Source organism: Balearica regulorum, chromosome Z (assembly GCF_011004875.1).
Source record: "Balearica regulorum gibbericeps isolate bBalReg1 chromosome Z, bBalReg1.pri, whole genome shotgun sequence".
NCBI classification, from domain to species: domain Eukaryota; kingdom Metazoa; phylum Chordata; class Aves; order Gruiformes; family Gruidae; genus Balearica; species Balearica regulorum.
Genome location: NC_046220.1, coordinates 19555311 through 19573877, shown reverse-complemented (window position 1 = coordinate 19573877; position 18567 = coordinate 19555311). Strand labels below are relative to the sequence as shown.

Below are 18567 nucleotides of genomic sequence, written 5' to 3'. Positions count from 1 at the left end.
TTGAGTAATTACATTTGGTTTGCCTGGATGATTTCTTTTGGAGGTGGGGAAAAGGATATACCATAGTTTCATGGAGATACGTTATGGAGGAATGGCATTCCTGTCAAAGCAGAAGGAGCTGCAGCCCTCCCTTCCTGTCATCACTGCCTAATGTCACATACATGCTCCAGTGGCTGCACTCACTTATGAACACAAGCTCCAAACCCTTGGTGTACGCATCCATTATATTCATATAGGGACTTATACTGCAAATCTGTTATTTATTCTTCTGTCTGAAAGTAAGTAAAATCCAGATTCAGATCACAGGCAGTGAGAAGTCCATAACCATTTATTCCTGTAACTTTAATGAAAAAGTAGAGAATAGGTTTTTCAGCTAATTTAAAATTTTCAGATAAAGAAATATTTATTGAGGGAAGCTAATGTTTGTAACATAGCATTTTTACTGAATATATACCTGATTATTTGATACCACGTCTGGAGCATTGTGCGCAGATCAGGGCTCCCCAGTACAAGACAGATATGAACATACTGGAGCTAGTCCAAGCGCATGGTTGGGAAGATGACTAAGTGGTTGGAGCATCTGTTATATGAGGAGCAGCTGAGAGAACTGGGATTGTTTAGCCTGGAGAAGAAAAGGCTCAGGGGAATCTTATCCTAATGTATATAAATACTTCATTAGAAGGAGTAAGAAGGCGAAGCCAGACTTTTCTTAGTGGTGCTAAATGAGAGGGCAAGGGGCACATATTGAAATACAGGAAATTCTACTTAAATACAAGACAAAAGATTTTTACTGTAAAGGTGATTCAACACTGGAATAGGCAGTCCAGAAAGGTTGTGGAGTCACTACCCCTGAAGATATTAAAGAACAAGATCCTAAGCAACCTGCTCTAGTTGACTTGAATGGGTTGGAGAATTCCCAGGGGTCCCTTTCAATCTCAACCAGTCTGTGATTCTATATTTAAAAATAAATATATTTGTTCGAATTATTTGTCCAATAACTACTGAACTTTCAGCAGTTGGACAATTAATCTCTCATTAGCATGTGCCCTTACAAGAATTCAGAGAACTAACACTGAAAAAGTGTTCTTTTTGCCCTGTTTTAACAAAAAGGCAAGAAAAAGCAGAAGGCACATCACAAAAGAAAAAGAATCTCAATGACAAAGCATGTAAAGAAAGAATTATACTTGTTTCTTGTTACGCCACAGTAAAGAAAAAACATACTGACCTGGATTTTTCACATTTTCATTTTAATTTTATACAGAAAGGATACAATTACATGGGTACAAACCATTAAATTATAATAGAGAAGCAAGCACAAGCTGTTCATTTGTTAATGTTTCCAGTTTGTTTGTTTGTTTGTTTTTAAAATTTGCATCTTTCAGGCCACATAAGCTGTTTTAATACAGTGCCATTTCCAGTAAAGTCTAAAATGTTATTAGATACCAAAATTTTGAATATTTTAAGCATTTCTCCCACTTTCCACAGTTGAATGGAAAGCTCAAATTAGTTTTTGTTTCCCCATCAAAGTGCTGGAGCCCCATGCAGATGGCCTCACATTAAACAAATAACAACTTTCTCACACAATTTTCAGAAGTATTAAATTATCTTCTTCTCTTACAACACAAATGATTACAGTGCAAGTAAGGATGTCTTACTCTGCTTCTACCTTGAAGCTGTTCACTGAAAGAACTGTAAACAGACCACAATACAGAGCAGATCATAATACCATCATGGGTGAAAGACTAAAATAATTACTGCAGATTTATCAAAGAAGATTTAAGGAGAAAAAAATGAAAGATGTTTTAAAATTGCAGGATTTTTCAGATTACTGAGAAATAATCTACAATGAAATCTGGAAATGATTCAATATCAGTGCTCTCAGTCTTCATAATACAATGTGGCACATGCTGCATGAAACAACGGATGAGTTTGTTAACCTTTAAAGACATATGAACATACTATAATTTTTGCAAAAGCAACAACTGACGGTACTAGTCCTGTTTGGAGGCAGTTGCTCCTCACTACTCCCATCTGTAGTGCAGTAATTTTAAACCAAACCAGAATGCCAGCGGCTCAGCCACCCAGCCCTCCCACCTCAGTCATTCAACACACACACGACCTGACACAGGGAAGCTGTAGTGAGAGATCTGCTAGAGGATTTTCACAGCCCTTCCATGCTGAAAGCAGGCTCTGCTTTTCTTCTTCCCCTGAGTAGAATAAGAAAGGGCATTTTGAAGCATTGCAGGTAGCTGCAGCAAGAATGACCAGAGTCAATGATGTACAGAGCTGGACATGAGCTGTGAGAGAAGGAGGCATGTATAGGCTGCAGCCCTTATCATACATTCATGGCTAACATATTAAAGATTCAGTATAAGAGATAACATGCGCTCGACATTGAAATTTGAGTGAAATGCTACCTTTACCTTAAGAAAACAACATACATTAGCTGCTATTTACTGCATCTATTAAAAAAAAAAAACAACAAAACAACAACAAACCAAAAAACCAAACAAACCAAAAAACCCAAACAAAACCCCTATATACTAGCAGAATAAAACAAAGCCCTATGTATGTATAGGTAACTAAACTAGTGTTAACCTTCATGGCTGAATTTCAGCCACAGGTTATTTGGCAAGGACAGCAGTCCATATGCAAAACAGACCTCTTCACTGTGCCTCACAGCAATAACCTCTCCTGAAGGAAAAAAAATGGGGACACCTTAGCAGGATATACGTGAGCTACCTATGAGGTCACTGACCAGTTCACTTGCCTTTCAAAGAACAGGTATAACATACAGAGAAGACTATGAGGCACAAATATTTTGCATCTCTAAAAGAAATGAAAACTAGAAAAGGATAGTGATGCTTTTCATAAAGGTATTATGAAACAAGCACGATGGGAAAGTAGCCTGTAAAGTCAGGGACAACATTTGCACCTCTTCCTGCACTCCCCCAAGAGGAGTATTAATTAGTTGTGTACAAATCAACTGTGAGTAGTATAAGTTAGCTGGAAGTTTTTGACTGGAAGTGGGAAGGCTATTCCAGAATTTAGTCCACTGTGAGTAACGGTAACAGAAGCATTATTCCATTTTCAGAGGAAACTGGCAAAAACCTGCAAAACTTCAATGATGGTGCTCGACCATCATTGTTTTTTGTATGACGCATTCATACATATACACAGCAGCAACTGATTGCTCTGAATTATGAAGTTTAAATAAAAATGAATCAGACCAAAACTAACTTATGTCGCCCTTAAACTTACTTCTATTCCTACTGAATTCAATGGCAAAATCTGATGGCAGCAGACTGAAGTTCGTGCCTCACTACTTTTGTTTTCTGTATCACGGTCAGCAGTGCACAGACTGTGTGAAGTTCAAACCTTAGCACAAAGATACATATTTTCACTGTGGTACTGTTTTATTTGAAAACTGAATTTATATATGCTCTATTTAGCTCATGGTTGCACAATACACATTACTACCAGGAGCTTAGTATTGCATAAAAGGCATGAAGTAGCTGACATGAGTGTTTACAAAAACAAAATAACTAGCATAACTTGACAGTGTGCTTCCCTCTGTCAAGTTTCTTGATATTAACAAGCAATGCTCTATATGTACACTAGTTATTCCTTTCATTGTCTTACACAATGCAATTACTAAGTCTTGGTAGCTCTGGTTACAAATCAGATGTGGAGCAACCCTACCTTGTCATATATTGTCATATAATGTTCCCGACAACCTTAAAAAATGTGGGGCTTTTAGGGTTCACAGTTACCTTTTAGCTCTACTAGCTTTACTGACACTACTGGTATGAGAATTTTATCTTAATACATTTGCACTTTTCGGTTCTGTATAACTGTATAAATGCTTCATAGACCATAAGAAATAAAAGGAAAGGGAAATTATGATTCAGTTACCTGCAATGACTACTTATGGCCCTGTCTGGACCCCTGGGCAGATCACAATAAAGTTGCTGTGCAGTGTTTCTCTTACATAATGAACTGTACTCTGCATTTACAATAAACATGCAATGCAGTTCATGATTGCAATTATCACCAAGGACTGCAATAAGAAATCAGAAAAAAATCTGCTGGAGTGATTAGCAGTTTTTGAATGGGCAATGCCAGTAGTCATACCACAACTGCCTGAACTGGACCACAACCCCAGCTACAGCAATAATAATCACAAGAAAGCTTCAGTCCCTCTCACATCTCACTGGCAAGATCTACATATACAGAGAGTGTATCCACTGGAGAAAGACTCCAAGAGGAATGCTGTTAAGAGGGCCAGCATCCAGAATCCATACATAAGAATGGCATCTGCATTTATTGGATTTCTGATGGTAGGAACAACTATCCTCAAAAATCTCTCCCTTCAATTGCCACTACCTAGCAAAATGAGTGGCAGGTCCTTGACATCTGGAGAGAGCCCAAAAAAGAAGAGGCAGGGATCAGCAGGAAAAGAAGGATAGGATTAAAATGTTTTGCTATTGTTCTACCTGCTCTTAGGTTTCTATATAGTACATTTGATACCTATGCTGTAATACCTTCTCCCCCTTGCCTTCATGCAGCAATATGAACCCAAAATATTTTTCGTATTGGAGTTTGTATTCCTGCCTGAACATTAGAGATACTGATACAGGATTGTTGCTGCTCGAATCCTCTTGGTGGATACAAACTGCAGCTTCCTAGTTTCTGGATTAACAGGCAAGAACCTGAAGTGCCTTCCTGCCACCTGGATCATTAGCTGAACACAAAACCAAAAATGGAACAGAAAACATGGTGTTGAAATTGTAATATGCTCCTGCAGGCCTGATCCAGAAATGAAGACCATGGGATACATGACCACCCTCCACTTAAAAGAATGATGACTGGCCTGGTTATGGAATCAGGTCATCTACCACATAAAAAATTTTGTCATGGTGTTTGGCATCTGCTAGAAAACATTATTTGTTAAGTCATGCCCAAATTTTATAGATCACATCTTTATGGAAAATAAATGTGTCAGTTAGATGAAGGAGGATTATTAACTTGTTCTGTCAGCAAGCCATTTTTGGAGGATTTAAAGTGATGGAGGTACACTCAGAAAGACTGGAAATTTACTGATGCACATGCAATGCAACAGGGCTTCTGTTTTTCCTGCACCTCCATTTTGGATTATTCTAAACATTGGCAATAGCTACACAGCTGCCTCATTTCAATAAAAGGTTGAAGCGTGTTTAGCCAATTAAAAGCTATGCAAATGCTTCACACATAACTTCCAGGAATTTGTTCTGCATGATGAATTTTTATTACTACAAAAAGTATTTATCAAATGATTTAGTTAAGTATTTCCTTAACGTAAACAAGTGCAAGGCTGCCGAAATGTGCAACATTATCATAAAATGTGAAAGCAGGGAAGTCTTAAAAATTATAATATCAGTATTAAGATGATATAGATATCTGTGCCCTGCTGTCCACTGGTGCGCATGCACACCCTCTACAGTCTCTTCTGAAGTGGTCAGAGAATTAGCACTACATCATGTATTTTACATTCAAAATAGTTTAATTAGCACACATCTTCTGGTGTCCAGTAGTGTTCATCACCTCATTATCTGGGTACCAGACAGATAAATACCATCTGCAAAGCAAGACTTAATAATAACCATATTTCTATACAGATTCCAGAGGAAAAGGTCTTTTATGGAGGAGAATCAAAGTTTAAGGCTTCACCAACTTAATTCCGAAATAGCCTAGACTAAAGGAATAGTCAGTTGTTACTCAATCCTCTGGCACCCCTTTGATTTTTCTTTGGAATATTCATCAAATAACAGCCACTCAATCCATTTTAAATCCATTAATTTCTTCCAGCACAAAAACACATCCCACTGTTGGTACACATCCACCCTGTGTTTCTTTTTCAGCGAGGAGACAAAAGGGGCCAAGTCTCTCCCAGTTAACTGCACCCTAGGGACAACTAGCCATACATGAGCTCAGACTCTGGACTTAGCACCGCTCCATCCTAACATGTCTCCTAGTCACACCCTCCCCCCCCCTTTTAGTCTTTTGTGGTTAACTTAGTCTAAGCAAACCAGACCAATAAATATAGGGGGGGAGGGGGGGAAAGACACAGATGTTCCACTTAGACACAGTAATGTCTAAGATGTACTTGTTTTAATCCACATGGTTTAGTCATGTGTTTTTACAGAAAATTTATAAGCTTCATGGTTTGTGCATCTGGATTTAACACCCCATCCTCTCCCCACTCCTCCCTTCCCCCCTTTTAAATGCAAAAAAAATAATAAAGCATCAATTAGAAAAAGCTTTGGAACAAAGGGCAGATGCAAATACATTAATGTAAGTAAACTATAACAAGCTAACTGTTAACAAGACATTCAAGTCTTGTACAGCCATACTCCTTACTGTTATAGAACAGTTCACTTTGAAGCAATGAAACCATCTTTCAATTTGACAGTACTTTGAATATAAAATATTACAAAAGAGGACTAAAAGATGCTAGGAGAGGACATCCATTAGGTATCCTAATACCTAAAATGCTACATTAAATGTAATCTAATAAATAATTAAATAATTTATATTTAACGGTAACAAATAGGAAGACATAAATGGGGAAAAATTAAGTATTCTACAAATGCTGTATTTTCAATATCAAAGCTAATTATTACTGTAACTGCACAAAGAAAAAAAGCTCTCATGCCCTACCACTATAGCAGAATTGAAGTCTTTTTTAAAACAATAGTAATAAAAAGAATGAAAGGCTATTTTCAGAATACTATATTCCTAATTAAAACAAACAAACAAACAAACAAAAGACTCAAACAACGAATGAGTAAGAGAAAAAGTTGTGGTAAAACAGACCGCAGCAAACACCCAAGGAAAAAAAAAGAGTAGCCAAAAACATTTCCAGAATAACACTGTTTGTAGTGAAAATGGAAAGTGCAAACTTACATCCTCTAGTTTATCACTTCGCCTAGTCTTACAGTAAGGTACCACAAATGAAGCACAGGTATACTTGTGTGTGTAATACTGGCTATAGACCAACTTCCTATATGCTTCAATGAAAGATCTGTAAATGCTTTCTAATACCTACAAACAACCTGGGAAAGAGACTCATTATTAGCTTATATCATCATCAATTAACTCACTTTCACATAAAAAGGTATACATTGCAGATACATCAAGAGATCTTGTACAGATTTAGTCCGCACTACAAAAGGCATACAATTGAAGGTACTCAGATGGCAAACTTCTGCATTTATTTTCAAAATAAATGTCACACAAAAGTGTACTTAACACATAATGATAACATTGTAAGCAAGAAGATAATTGCATATGCAACCCTTGTCAGAGTATTGCAGCTATCATCTTTGTAAGACATATTTAGAGAAAAGCATTACTCAAAAACTCATGTGTGGTTACAAACAAGATTTAACTATCCTTTTTACAAAAATACTCTTCTTTTCCCAAAATAGATGCTTTTGGCAATCTTTCTACCCTTCAACAGGTACATAGTACCTAATAGAGTTATGGTACCATTTCCCTACAACTTTGCTTTTACATTTCACTCTGTTTGGGAAAATGAGTTCCACACAAGCCATTTCTCCATTAAGCAGAGGTAAATCCAGTTCTCTTTCACAGTTGCAGTCAACCAGAACAGATAAATTTGCTTAGATAAAACATGCCACAGTAAATGATGACATACGACCTCCACCTACAGAGATCTTGTTTGCTCACTAGAGGAAAGCTAGGACTGATTATGTGCAGAGAATGATTTACATTCATGGGACAGATCACAGTACATCCTCTCCAGGTCCTGAAAATGTGCTTCTGCAGCAACAGAAGCCAGTTTGCTCTATCAGTCTTTAAAGCGTTGAAAGAACTGCCCTACAAACAATATTTATTTCCACTTCAAAATACCTCAAAAAATTACAAAGCACACAGAGCAGCACGCTAAGGAAAAGAGAAATTATAGATATATTTTCAAAAAAGAAGGAGAAATCTGGAAATGTGGGTGAGAAAGAAGTCTAACAGCTGTGATTAGTGAGCCGTGTGTTTATACATCTTTCAACATTATACAAAGCACTGGGTGAATTTCAGACTGCCTCAGATGGCAAAAGTCTGTTGAATGAAACTTGTTGACAATGTTGTTAAAATAGAAAACTAATATTTGATAGCAAAAAACCACAGCCTGTTATAAATGTCAAATACAGGATTATAAAGCAATGCACAGAGATTCTGGACTTGAATTTCGGTGCATAATCCAACCATCTGTCGACCAGTTGTGTAGCAAAATCAAGATAACATAGAAATCTCCAAAAGGACAGCCAAATTGTCTTCCTTCAGCTACAGCATTTGCCTGCTTATGAACATGCCAGCGGTAATCGCACTCCGCCTGCAGATTAACCTAGGGGAGATAACACTCGCCACCGGCAAAAGGAAGATTGCAAAGGCAATCTTGCCAAGATAGGCAAGATAAACAGGGCGCTCAGCTCCCGGTGAGCAGAGCAGAGGCAGAGGCAGACTTCGCCGCGCCGGTACCGCTGAGCCGGGCAGGGACTCTTCGCCCAGGGCCGCGGGTGCGGGGTTCCGGTACCCACCCCCACCCCCCCCAGCCCTCACCGGCTGGGAGATCAGAGCCGGGCTGCTGCCTGGGGGTGAGCACGGGGCTGCACCGTGCAGTCAAAAAGTTAATCATGCTGGAGCAGGAGTGGAGCTGCTCCTGATGCCGTTCCCACAGTCGGGATGTCGGCGCAGCCCGGGATCGGGCAGGGCTGCAGTTTCCTCAGCTCCCCCAGACACCCTCCTCACCCAGCAGCACCCCGCAGAAGAGGCACCTCGGCATCCCGGGAAAAAAAAACTCCGAGAGGTTCGCCGAGGTGAGAAGTCCCCGGAAAAAGCTGCCTCACAACCGGGGGAAGCGCGGCCGGCTGCTCCCGCGGGACACGGTGCTCCAGCCGCGCAGCCCCGTCCCGTTCCGGATCGCCGGGCGCCGCACCAAGGCACAGCCGCCCGCACCGGAGCACGGCCGGGGGCCGCCCCGTGCCCAGCCCGGACACCAGTTGCTGGACCTGTAGCGAATAAGTGCTGAAAGGAGTTTTGGGGCGGCGGCTGAGACCCGGAGGGAGCATGGCCCCCTGCCCACGGGCGAGGGGTGCTCGCCCACCACGGGGCAGACCTGGGGTGCGACCGCGCAGCCCTCCCCTTCTCACCTCCTTAAGTTCCTTGGCCACGTCTTTCAGGTCCCCCAGGACTAATTCCAAGTCCTCCACGATGATCTTGATCTGCTCCTTCACCTTGGCTTTGGAGGCTGCCGGCGGCCCCTCGGACGGCGAGGAGGAGGAGGATGCGGTCCCCTTGGACTGGGCGGACATCCTTCGGGGCAGCCCGGCGCGGCCAGGGGGGCACGCAGGTCAGGCGAGCTCGGCGGCCGCCGGCCGCCCGGCCCCGTCCCTCCGGCTTCCGGAGCTGCCGCTGCCGCAGCCGCTGCCGCCGCCGCTGCCGCCGCCGCCTGCCCGCCCGCGCATCCCGCGCCGGGGGCGCCGAGCCGCGCCGCGCTCCGCCGGGCGGCCGCGCTGTGCAGCTGCCATCGACTCCCGGGAGCGGCGCGGGGGCCCGGCTGCAGCCCGCCGTGCGTCGCGCCTGCGCCTCGCCCCGCCCGCGCCGCCGCCCGCCCCGGCCCCGGCCCCGTCCCCGGCTCTGGCTCCGGCTCCGGCTCCGGCTCCGGCCGGGGAGAGGGGCCAGCGGAGGAGCGCCCGCCGCCCGCGCTCCCCGGGGGGCGGGGGAGGCTGGGTGACTCCTCCGGAAGAGGCGCTCTCCCCCGCCTCGTCCCTGCTCGACAGCCCGCGGGGCGACGGCGCGGCGCTGTGTCACCCCGCAACCCCTCCGGTGGTTCCCCGACGCGGGGACTGGTTGCACCAGCTCTGCCGGAGAAAAACGTTTACCCGCCAAAACAGCCCCCCAAAAATGAAAACGCTTTTAATGGCTGGCTTACTGCAAAATTCCCGTCGAAGGAGACAACAACAGTGCCTGTTTCTGGTGGAAAAAGTCGCATTTGGGAGATAACACTCGCACACCTCTGCACTGCAAAGTAGTGGTTCTGGATGCTCTGGGGTGCAGCACGCTCGTTCTGGACTTTGCTGTTGTAAGGAGGCTATAAGAACGACGATGTTTTGTAAATGCCACCGAATTGGTAAAGGACACTTAGATATCTCTGCCCACTCCTAATACCCACAGAGATCAGTATACCCTATTATAGTTGAGAAGTAAAGGTTGTGCATCTCATCAGATAGAAATAAAAATGCGCGTGAGCCAGAATAGCTTTTAGAATATGCTACCTGGCTCTTTCTCTGAAGTAGAGGCCAGTGCTGCTTTTGAACACACGCTTTCCCTAGCATTATTCAGAGATCTATCTGTGGGGCAAAAGGAAGAGATTGCTAGATATCACTCATCTCTGGTGGTTTTTCATCTCACTAAAAAAAAAAAAAAAAAAGTGGCACATTCAGGTAAAAGTAATTGGTTTAGGTATGTCTGCCTCCCACTAGCTATGAACAGCAAGAAGAGGGCATGCAGCCAAGCCCCGCTTCGAGGATCAGCCTGCATGGTTGCAACTGACTTTGATGCTGAAAATGCTTCTGAGAGTTTTGGCAGCCTGAGATGTTTTAACCCAGCTAAAGCAGGAGGGGAAAAGCAGAAACCTTGCCCAGAGTGGTGTGTCTGCACATGGTAAAAATCTCTCTTGGGAATTCACAGTTTGTCTCTGGGAAGGGTGTGGGACTTGGGAAATGAATAGACAGGGGCTGACTGCACCTCTTACAGTCTTGGTTTAAGAGTAATTATCTTTCCACTTTTTACCACTATAAAACCTTCAGTCTTTGCCTGAAATCATTTGTTACTGGGCATATATTTGATCCCCCCCCTCCCCCAAATGTCTCACAGACCGTTAAAACAACTTCAAGGAGGCCACGTTCAAGATGAGCCCATGTCTTTCCTCTTGACTTTCCTCAAGTCTCATGGTAGATTTTTTTCATCTCACCAAAGCAAAATCTCTTCCAACATGGACTTTTAAAAGCATTCCTGCTGGTTATTTTTGCTTAACTGTTTCTGTATGAGCAACAACATCATATGATTTCTGAAGCTAGCTAAGTAATAGAGTCTGAATTTCCAAATTGCAATCATCACTAAATTAGGAAGAAAGCAGCCCACAAGTTGCTGAGTAAGTTTTAATTAATGTATTTGAATACTATTCCTCAAAGGCATTGTATGAACAGGAAAAAAGAAAACATTTATAAAAAGCTATCAGTGAAATTATCCATGTAGAAGCCAGCACATATCCAGTTTATAACTGGAGTAAAAAGTCTATTTTCTGACAGAAGTTAAGTATAACAGTGTACTGTACATACCTATACATAATATGGCTTAAATATGTAAGAGATGGTTTCTACTACATTTCTGTAGAAATCACCAACATTGTCACAAAATTACTATCAATCAGATTTGCTACAGACCCTCTAAATTTTGTCTAGCCTAATTGAGCATTCCTGGTTAGACATAATTTTCCTACACAATTACTTACCTTCTTATTGTCCCTGTATAAAGACTTGGCACGTCTCACTGCTAAATATTTTTAATTTAAGAAGGGAAAATGGATTCCTGTTCTATCTCATCAGTTAGTTTTAAGTCATGACAATACTTTATCCATAATCCTGTTGTTATGAAATTTCTTTAATCCTGTGACCACTTTTGGAGGCTTCCCAAACTTTTGAAGATATAAATCATGTCCACTCCACCAATCCCTCCACTTTTGTAGTGACATTCTTCTAGACCTGTGCAGAATTATATAGTGTCTGACATCTTGTATTCATCCAAGTATCTACTGCTTATCCTTGGAGGAAAAAAAAAAAAACAAACACCCCCCAAAAAAAAAAAACCCCACCAAACAAAACCAAAACCCCCCAAAAACCCCAAACAACAAAAAAAACCCAAACCCACAAACCAGACAGCTTTTCTGAGTCCTAAGTTCATTGTCCTGTTGGTCTTGAAAGCAATTTTATGCCTTTAAAAAATGTGCTATACTTTGCTAAACTGTGTCTCAGTTAACTAGTAAGTAGTGTCCCATAGAAAAGTTATCTACTAGTTGTTCCATTTCTTTTGCTTCTGTCTCTGCAAGTAAATGTTATTTGTCAGTGCATTATCAGTCTATTCTTTCTGAAGTCTTTCTGTCTGTACCTTCACCAAACCTGAAGGGGCTAATCAGAGAAAAAGGGAGTAGCTCCTTACTGGAAGTCTGACCTCTGTAGGCCGTTAAGGGATGCAGAGGATATGCAAGAAGTCTCCCCAGAAATCCTGGGGAAGGAAGCTTTTTTGGAAGTAAAAGCTTAAGACCTTCAAAATGCAGTTCACTGATCTTCTGCTAACACTTTTCAATCCAGAAAAAAGCACCCAAGCAAAACCAAAACACACATTAAATGAATACTTAGTGAAGTAATGTGGCACTCAGCCATACCGTTGCCAGCTGTGATCTCATGAAAGCTCACAAGCTGAATAAGGCTTGGACTGATCAGTAATTGGAAATGACATCTCTCAGGAACATCTCTCAAGATGCTGCACAATTTTGTTCTGGTGATTCAGTAGATGGCACTTTTCCTTTTGGAAAAAAGTGTCCTACATATCAGCCTAGTATTACAAATAAAATTAACTGCACACACACACAAAGCAGTGATTTGATCATGCTGGTTTATATATACTATTTATTTTATGTGTGGAATCACAAAAAAAGTTGGAAACTATGCAGGAAATCATGAGTAATCATAAAATGTACATGAATCACAGAAATAATTTTTCATGAGAATTAGCCAGACTGTGCAGAACTACATCCCACTTTCCCCAAGTCATTAGTATTTCAGATAGACAAATTAAAAATTAATTTGCTGTTGCCTGTTGAAGGTATTTTGTTTAGAGTTTGTTCTATTTATCAAAGGTAAAAGTTGAACAAAGTCTTCTAGGTCAAACAAAACATTTTTAATCTGAATGTTCTGATTTATTTTAAACATTTTCAATCTTTCCAAACAAAATTAAAGAATTTACAAAGCATAAAGATACCTACCTGAACTAACTGATTTTAGGAATGATAAAGTAAAATCTTAATTTATTTTCTATCACTCTTTTGAATTTGTCCCTAAAAGAAATATTCCACATACAAGATAGGGAAGCACTGAAACAGTAAACCTGTCTTTTTCATCCCAAATGAAAGTGTGGAAGAAAGCTTAATTCAATTGCCACAGGCTTGCATGTTGGACACATGCTAATTAAAATATTCATTGAAATCTTCAAAATTAAAGTTAAATTAAAACAATGAGTTAAGCTATAGTACAATGCCACAAACTTACATTCTACGTACTTGTTAAACACAGGTTTTCATCTTTATCTTTTGTATCCTAAAAGAATAGTGGGATAATACATCTTTCCAAAATGCTCCCACATTTAACCAAATATGGTATTCTTTTCTTAATTCTTAAACAATACTTTAACAGTTATGCTGAGGAAGTCACACTGGCATCTTATGCTCCAAACTAGAGTAGTAGTTCTTTTGGGTAGAGGCTGAAAGAGTCTTCAGTTAAAGGAAAAAAATTAAAAACACTTTCTAACGTGTGTTATAATTAAATGATATTATGTTATTTCACTTTTTTAAAAACAGTAAGTTATTCCCTTAAAAAGAAACTCAGGATCTCACAAAATAAACTATATACTTCTGAATTAAGTTGGTTTGTTTCCAAATGGTAACTAGCAAATATAATGGAAGTCAGGATTAACGCAAAGTCACCCCTTGCACCAAGTTCTTGTCTTTCTTCTCCAACCTTTTTCTTGTTGATGTTGATTTATAATCAGGCATACCACATGTATAGTAGGAAACTAGTCATATTGTGCTTTCACTCAAGTGCAGAATCCACACATATTTCTCTTAAGGATTTACATATTGGTAAAGATGATACGGGGCTGATTATTTGTAGAAGTCTAAGCATGGAGCTAAGCTTTTAAGAAACTGAACAGACAGCTTAGAGCACATTATTCTCCTTTAGAAGTAAGAGCAGAGCAGAGTTTTATGGAATCCAAATCTAAAGTTCACACTGGCTTCTAACATTGTGTAAATAATTCTGTGAGCAATGCTTTGACTTGACAATGACACCCTGGATAGGCAAGCAGAAAAGATATCTATTAATTTAATGTGGGAGAATAAGAAAACTGAACTATATGCATACACAACTTTGAAAGATGCAGAAATGTATTTGCTCTCACAATAAACACTCAGTTCAATATCCACTCTTTTGGTGGAGAGAATTAACAAAAATGACTATATTAATGCAAATCAATAGAATTTTATATATGACAAAAAAGAAATAGGAAATGGGTCAGGGAAGGAAAAACATGATTATACCATGCTTATTGCATCTCTCTTGCAAATATCCATCAAAATGTTTTTTAAAGTATAGGAATAATGGGAGATAATTATTCTTTTTCTCTGTTGAATGCATTCTGCATAATTGATTGGAAAGAGTAGAAATTTCTTTTCTTCCCTTCAAAACTGAAAAGGAAACAAGTTATAAGACTGAAAGGAAAAAAGTGGCTGAAAATGTTTCTGCAGGAATCCTAAAGCAATAGTTTATATTAGTACTTTCTTATGCTTGTTTTTCAAAATCAGTTACTGGAAGTTATCTACTTAATCTAATGTTACCAAGATTACTTTTTTTGTTTTCTGGTTAACTGTCAGCTAACAAATTGGTGCCTTTTTTTTTCCCTAAGGAGCTATTGGTGTCAGATGCAAACTATTTCCTGTGGAAGAATATCCCTTTCCCGCTGGCATTCACTTCAGTAGTATGTTATTGCAAATATCTGGAGTACACAGGAAAAACACTGTCTGGATTCTTTCCTAAAGCACCTCAATCAGAATAGTCTGAGCAAGAGAAATGCCAGATTAAATGAGTAACTCAAACATGGAAAAGGACTAGAGTGTAGTAGCAAGAATACAAAGGTAAAAAGTACAATTCTTTGTACTTGCAGGCCTACAGTGGATTTATACATCTCAAAGCCCACTCCAGCTACTGCAATTAAAAGACTATTTTTTCTGTGTCATACACCATAAAGCAAAGGTGAACATGCACACATTCAAGACTTTCATTTTAGATTGATGAATTATCTATTGACAGACAATGAATTTCTGTGACTTCCTCCCCTACTCCCCAGATTCAAATTATGTTAAAAGCCATGGTACAAACTAAAAGAAAGAAGCCAGAAACATAAATGGGAAGGATCCATTACTCACTGATGAACATACGAGTGGATTGTGTGAGTGCCAAGAAGTCTCTTGAGGTACTGACTGTTCTCCAAGTGATGGCATGAGAACATGCTGGTTGTGTCCACGCCTCGTGGACCTGAGCCCATAATGTTACAGACCCAAGCACCCATGGGCATCAGTCAGAATCTTCCAAACTCTAGAAAAATATTCACACATTCCACTCCTAAATTCAGATAATTATAATTGAAAATGTGATCCTTCCATTATTCAGTGTTCACTAATTGTTATATAATAATGTTATCTGTTACTAATTTGGATATTAATGCTTTTCCACTACACTTTTTTATTATTATTATTTTACACAATATTTTCTATGAAACTATCTCCTTGCAACTTCCCACAATCAATTTACTTGGAATCAGTCATCTCATTTCTAGCAGTCTCTCAGGACCTATGACCTGTCTTTAAAACGTCAATTGCACAGTGACGCATACTGGTATGCACATTTTATCTAATGCTTCTTTGAAAAGTGATGCCAGGTATTTCAAGGAAGTAATATTTTCAGTGGATAAGCAAAAGTCTCATCCACCAGTCACTCAAACAAAGTGGCTGTTCTTGCTTACCTCAGCTTTGAATTTGTTCTGAGAATTTGCAGTTCTCTGCAGCTGTTCTGGGAAAGCTCACAACTCCCCTTCTCCTTAGGTAAGAACTGTTACTAACAGAAATCTTCAGAATCAAGTGTGTGCTGTTTGCTTCCTTTGTAATTACCAACGGTCCATTTTTAGCTACTGGTTCAGAAAAGAAGAGCTATAGAGCTTATTGACTCTGGATTGTAATCCCAGCTAAAAGGTACAAAACCCACATAGTGATAGAGCTTTAAGTTTGTCATGACCTTGAATATCTGTTTTCTTTCAAAACAGTGGAATAGTTTATGATCTTTCTAGCAAGCATCAGGAAAAATTATTAGCATTCAGACAACAGCAGAAGGCAGTTCTATCTTACTCTTTTTGGTGATACATATATTTTTTTTTTATTATTATTATTTTTTTTTTCCTAAAACAAGATGCAAAAGCTTAGGAGGAGACTCTAGATCAGACTGATGTTTTCCATTAAAATACAGGCTGGTTGTTCAACAAGCCAAGTCATTAAACACTTGATTAGTAGGTAACCTGCAGAGAGAAAACCAGGCCAGTACCACTTTCAGAAAAGCCCCCATAATTCAATTTATAACTAACATTCTTGACTTATATTACCTGAAGGCCTGACCTATAGTCTACAAGCCTCCTTTACAAAGTGAGAGAGTTTGGCCTAAATGTCTGTAAAATTGTTTTGTGACACCTCTTCAGTATGTCCAATCTTATCTTTTAGCAGAAACATACAACTTCTGTCTAAGAAAGTCAGATCAGAAGAAGACTCTGTATCTTATTTTCCCTGGGATGTGCTCTGTTTTCATACTACTGTCATTTGGTTTTATGGTAATTCAGTGTCAGACACAGGTTAGTGGGCTAAAAGGACCTTATGTCTTACCCAATACACAAATGCTTCTGTTCTGAGGTCTCAACCCACACAGTCAGTCTAAAATTATATTGCTGAATACTTATACCTAGCTAATAACTACACCTAAATTACTTTTGGTACAGGTGTCAAGTACCATATTTAGTAAATTGCCATATAAATCTCCTATATTGCTATTTTTTAACATTGAAAAATGCTGAATTTATTTAGCATTGAATATTCTTACTTTAGAAGATCCTACACAGAATAACTCTACTCTGACCATTGCTTTAAAAAGTGTAAGCACAATGAATGAAAAGAAAATCCGACATATCATTTACAGTCTGAAATGTGGGGAAAATCCTATTTTTTGTCCCTTGCTTTAAAATATATATTATTTTGTATAGGAACAGTAAACCTAGGCTGCTCTGATGTCCAGAGATTAGTAAAGGATGAACAATCTGAATTTTCTTTGGTTCTTGCCATTGCTCAGGTAGTTAACATTTGAAGATACCTTGTTTGTGTCATTAGCACCATTCTGAAGTTTCTTACACCAACTCAGATTTCATCTAGAGATAAAATGGTAAAGATCAAAAGGCTTAATACACACAAGTTCATTTGTGTTTCTCTGATAATTTCCATTCTTTTTTTCTTCACTTGAAAAATAATGCACCAGTTGTGTGCCTGACAAACCCAATAAACCCTATTTAATATAATTTACCTTTGTAAATTTGTGACTTCAACAACCTTGTCAGTATTTGAATTAAAAACAAACAAACAAACAACAAAGAAAGAGCTACAAAGGATTCTAGAAACTTATTAAAACTCTACTCAATTTTGCAAATTGTTTGGAGTGAAGTGTTGATTAAAATTTCCGTAAATATTTTACAGCACTGACCTTCTGCTTTGGAAGTTGCTTAAACTAGAGACACTGAAAGCAAATACAATCTTAAACCTGTTTAATCTGATAAAATGGATGATCAAGCCAACAGTTCAGCCAGTTTACAGCTAGCTTGGCCTGCCTTAGCCCACTACCGAGAGCCTCTCTTCTTTCTCTGTGAGGTTCAAGGGAGCTTGCTTTACATGCACTGGGATCTATAATCCCATTCCTAAATTTCCATGGGATCATGCCTTCCCTTAAATTCACATGTAAATCCAAGTTTTACAGAAATTGCTCGACTGATTACTGGCATTTGTGATTTTGGGATCAAAACATTTTGTGATTTTTTTAATCATTTGCTACTGCACAAAGCCAAGTAATCTAGGTACAAAGGAGAGATTCCTTCAAAAAGTTTGGGTTTATATGCTCGGTCCTGTTTGTATAGGAGCTAAAGGGTGACCTGAGCTTTCAAGGTCCATCAGGTGAAACATCCTTACTCCAAATTTACAGAAGGGGTATACTCAGATGCTTCACTGTTCGCACAGAGCACCTCCAAGTCAAGACAGAAGTTCTTTTACTGTTCTGCAGATTGTGTAAGGCAGTTAATTCATATATGTAATCTTGATCAGTAGAGTGAGAAAGAGAAACTTGTAACTTTTGCCACGTTTAAGATTTTTGACATTCAATTCTGTTTTCTGCAACAGAAAGGATATAATTACTGTGGATGTTTATTCAAGAAGTGAGGAAAAATACATCCCCATTTCCAGGATCCTCTCCAATGATCATTTATTCTGAAGTGCTGAAATTTTTATCAAACTTTGTCTTTTATGTGGCGCCTTTTGAAGTTGGTAGACTTTCTGATTACCTAAGATCTGTTAAGTGCAGCAGTTTATTATAGGTGAAACAT

The 18567-nt window shown here is 39.5% G+C and overlaps 1 protein-coding gene across 9 annotated transcripts in view; it reads right to left on the bottom strand.

Moving 5' to 3' along the window:
* The window catches only part of PRR16 (proline rich 16), a 168626-nt gene extending 159086 nt beyond the window's left edge, over window positions 1-9540 (bottom strand). For 7 of the 9 annotated variants that reach the window (XR_012833161.1, XR_012833162.1, XR_012833163.1 and 4 more), the window contains exon 1: window positions 9207-9540. Coding sequence is in view for 4 of the 9 variants with exons in the window: in XM_075741054.1 (XP_075597169.1) it covers window positions 9207-9368 (162 nt within the window). In the remaining 5 variants the exon portion in view is untranslated. The remainder of the gene's footprint in view (window positions 1-9206) is intronic. The other 2 variants (XR_012833165.1, XR_012833164.1) reach the window with 2 other exon arrangements.
* Window positions 9541-18567: the final 9027 nt, after the last annotated feature.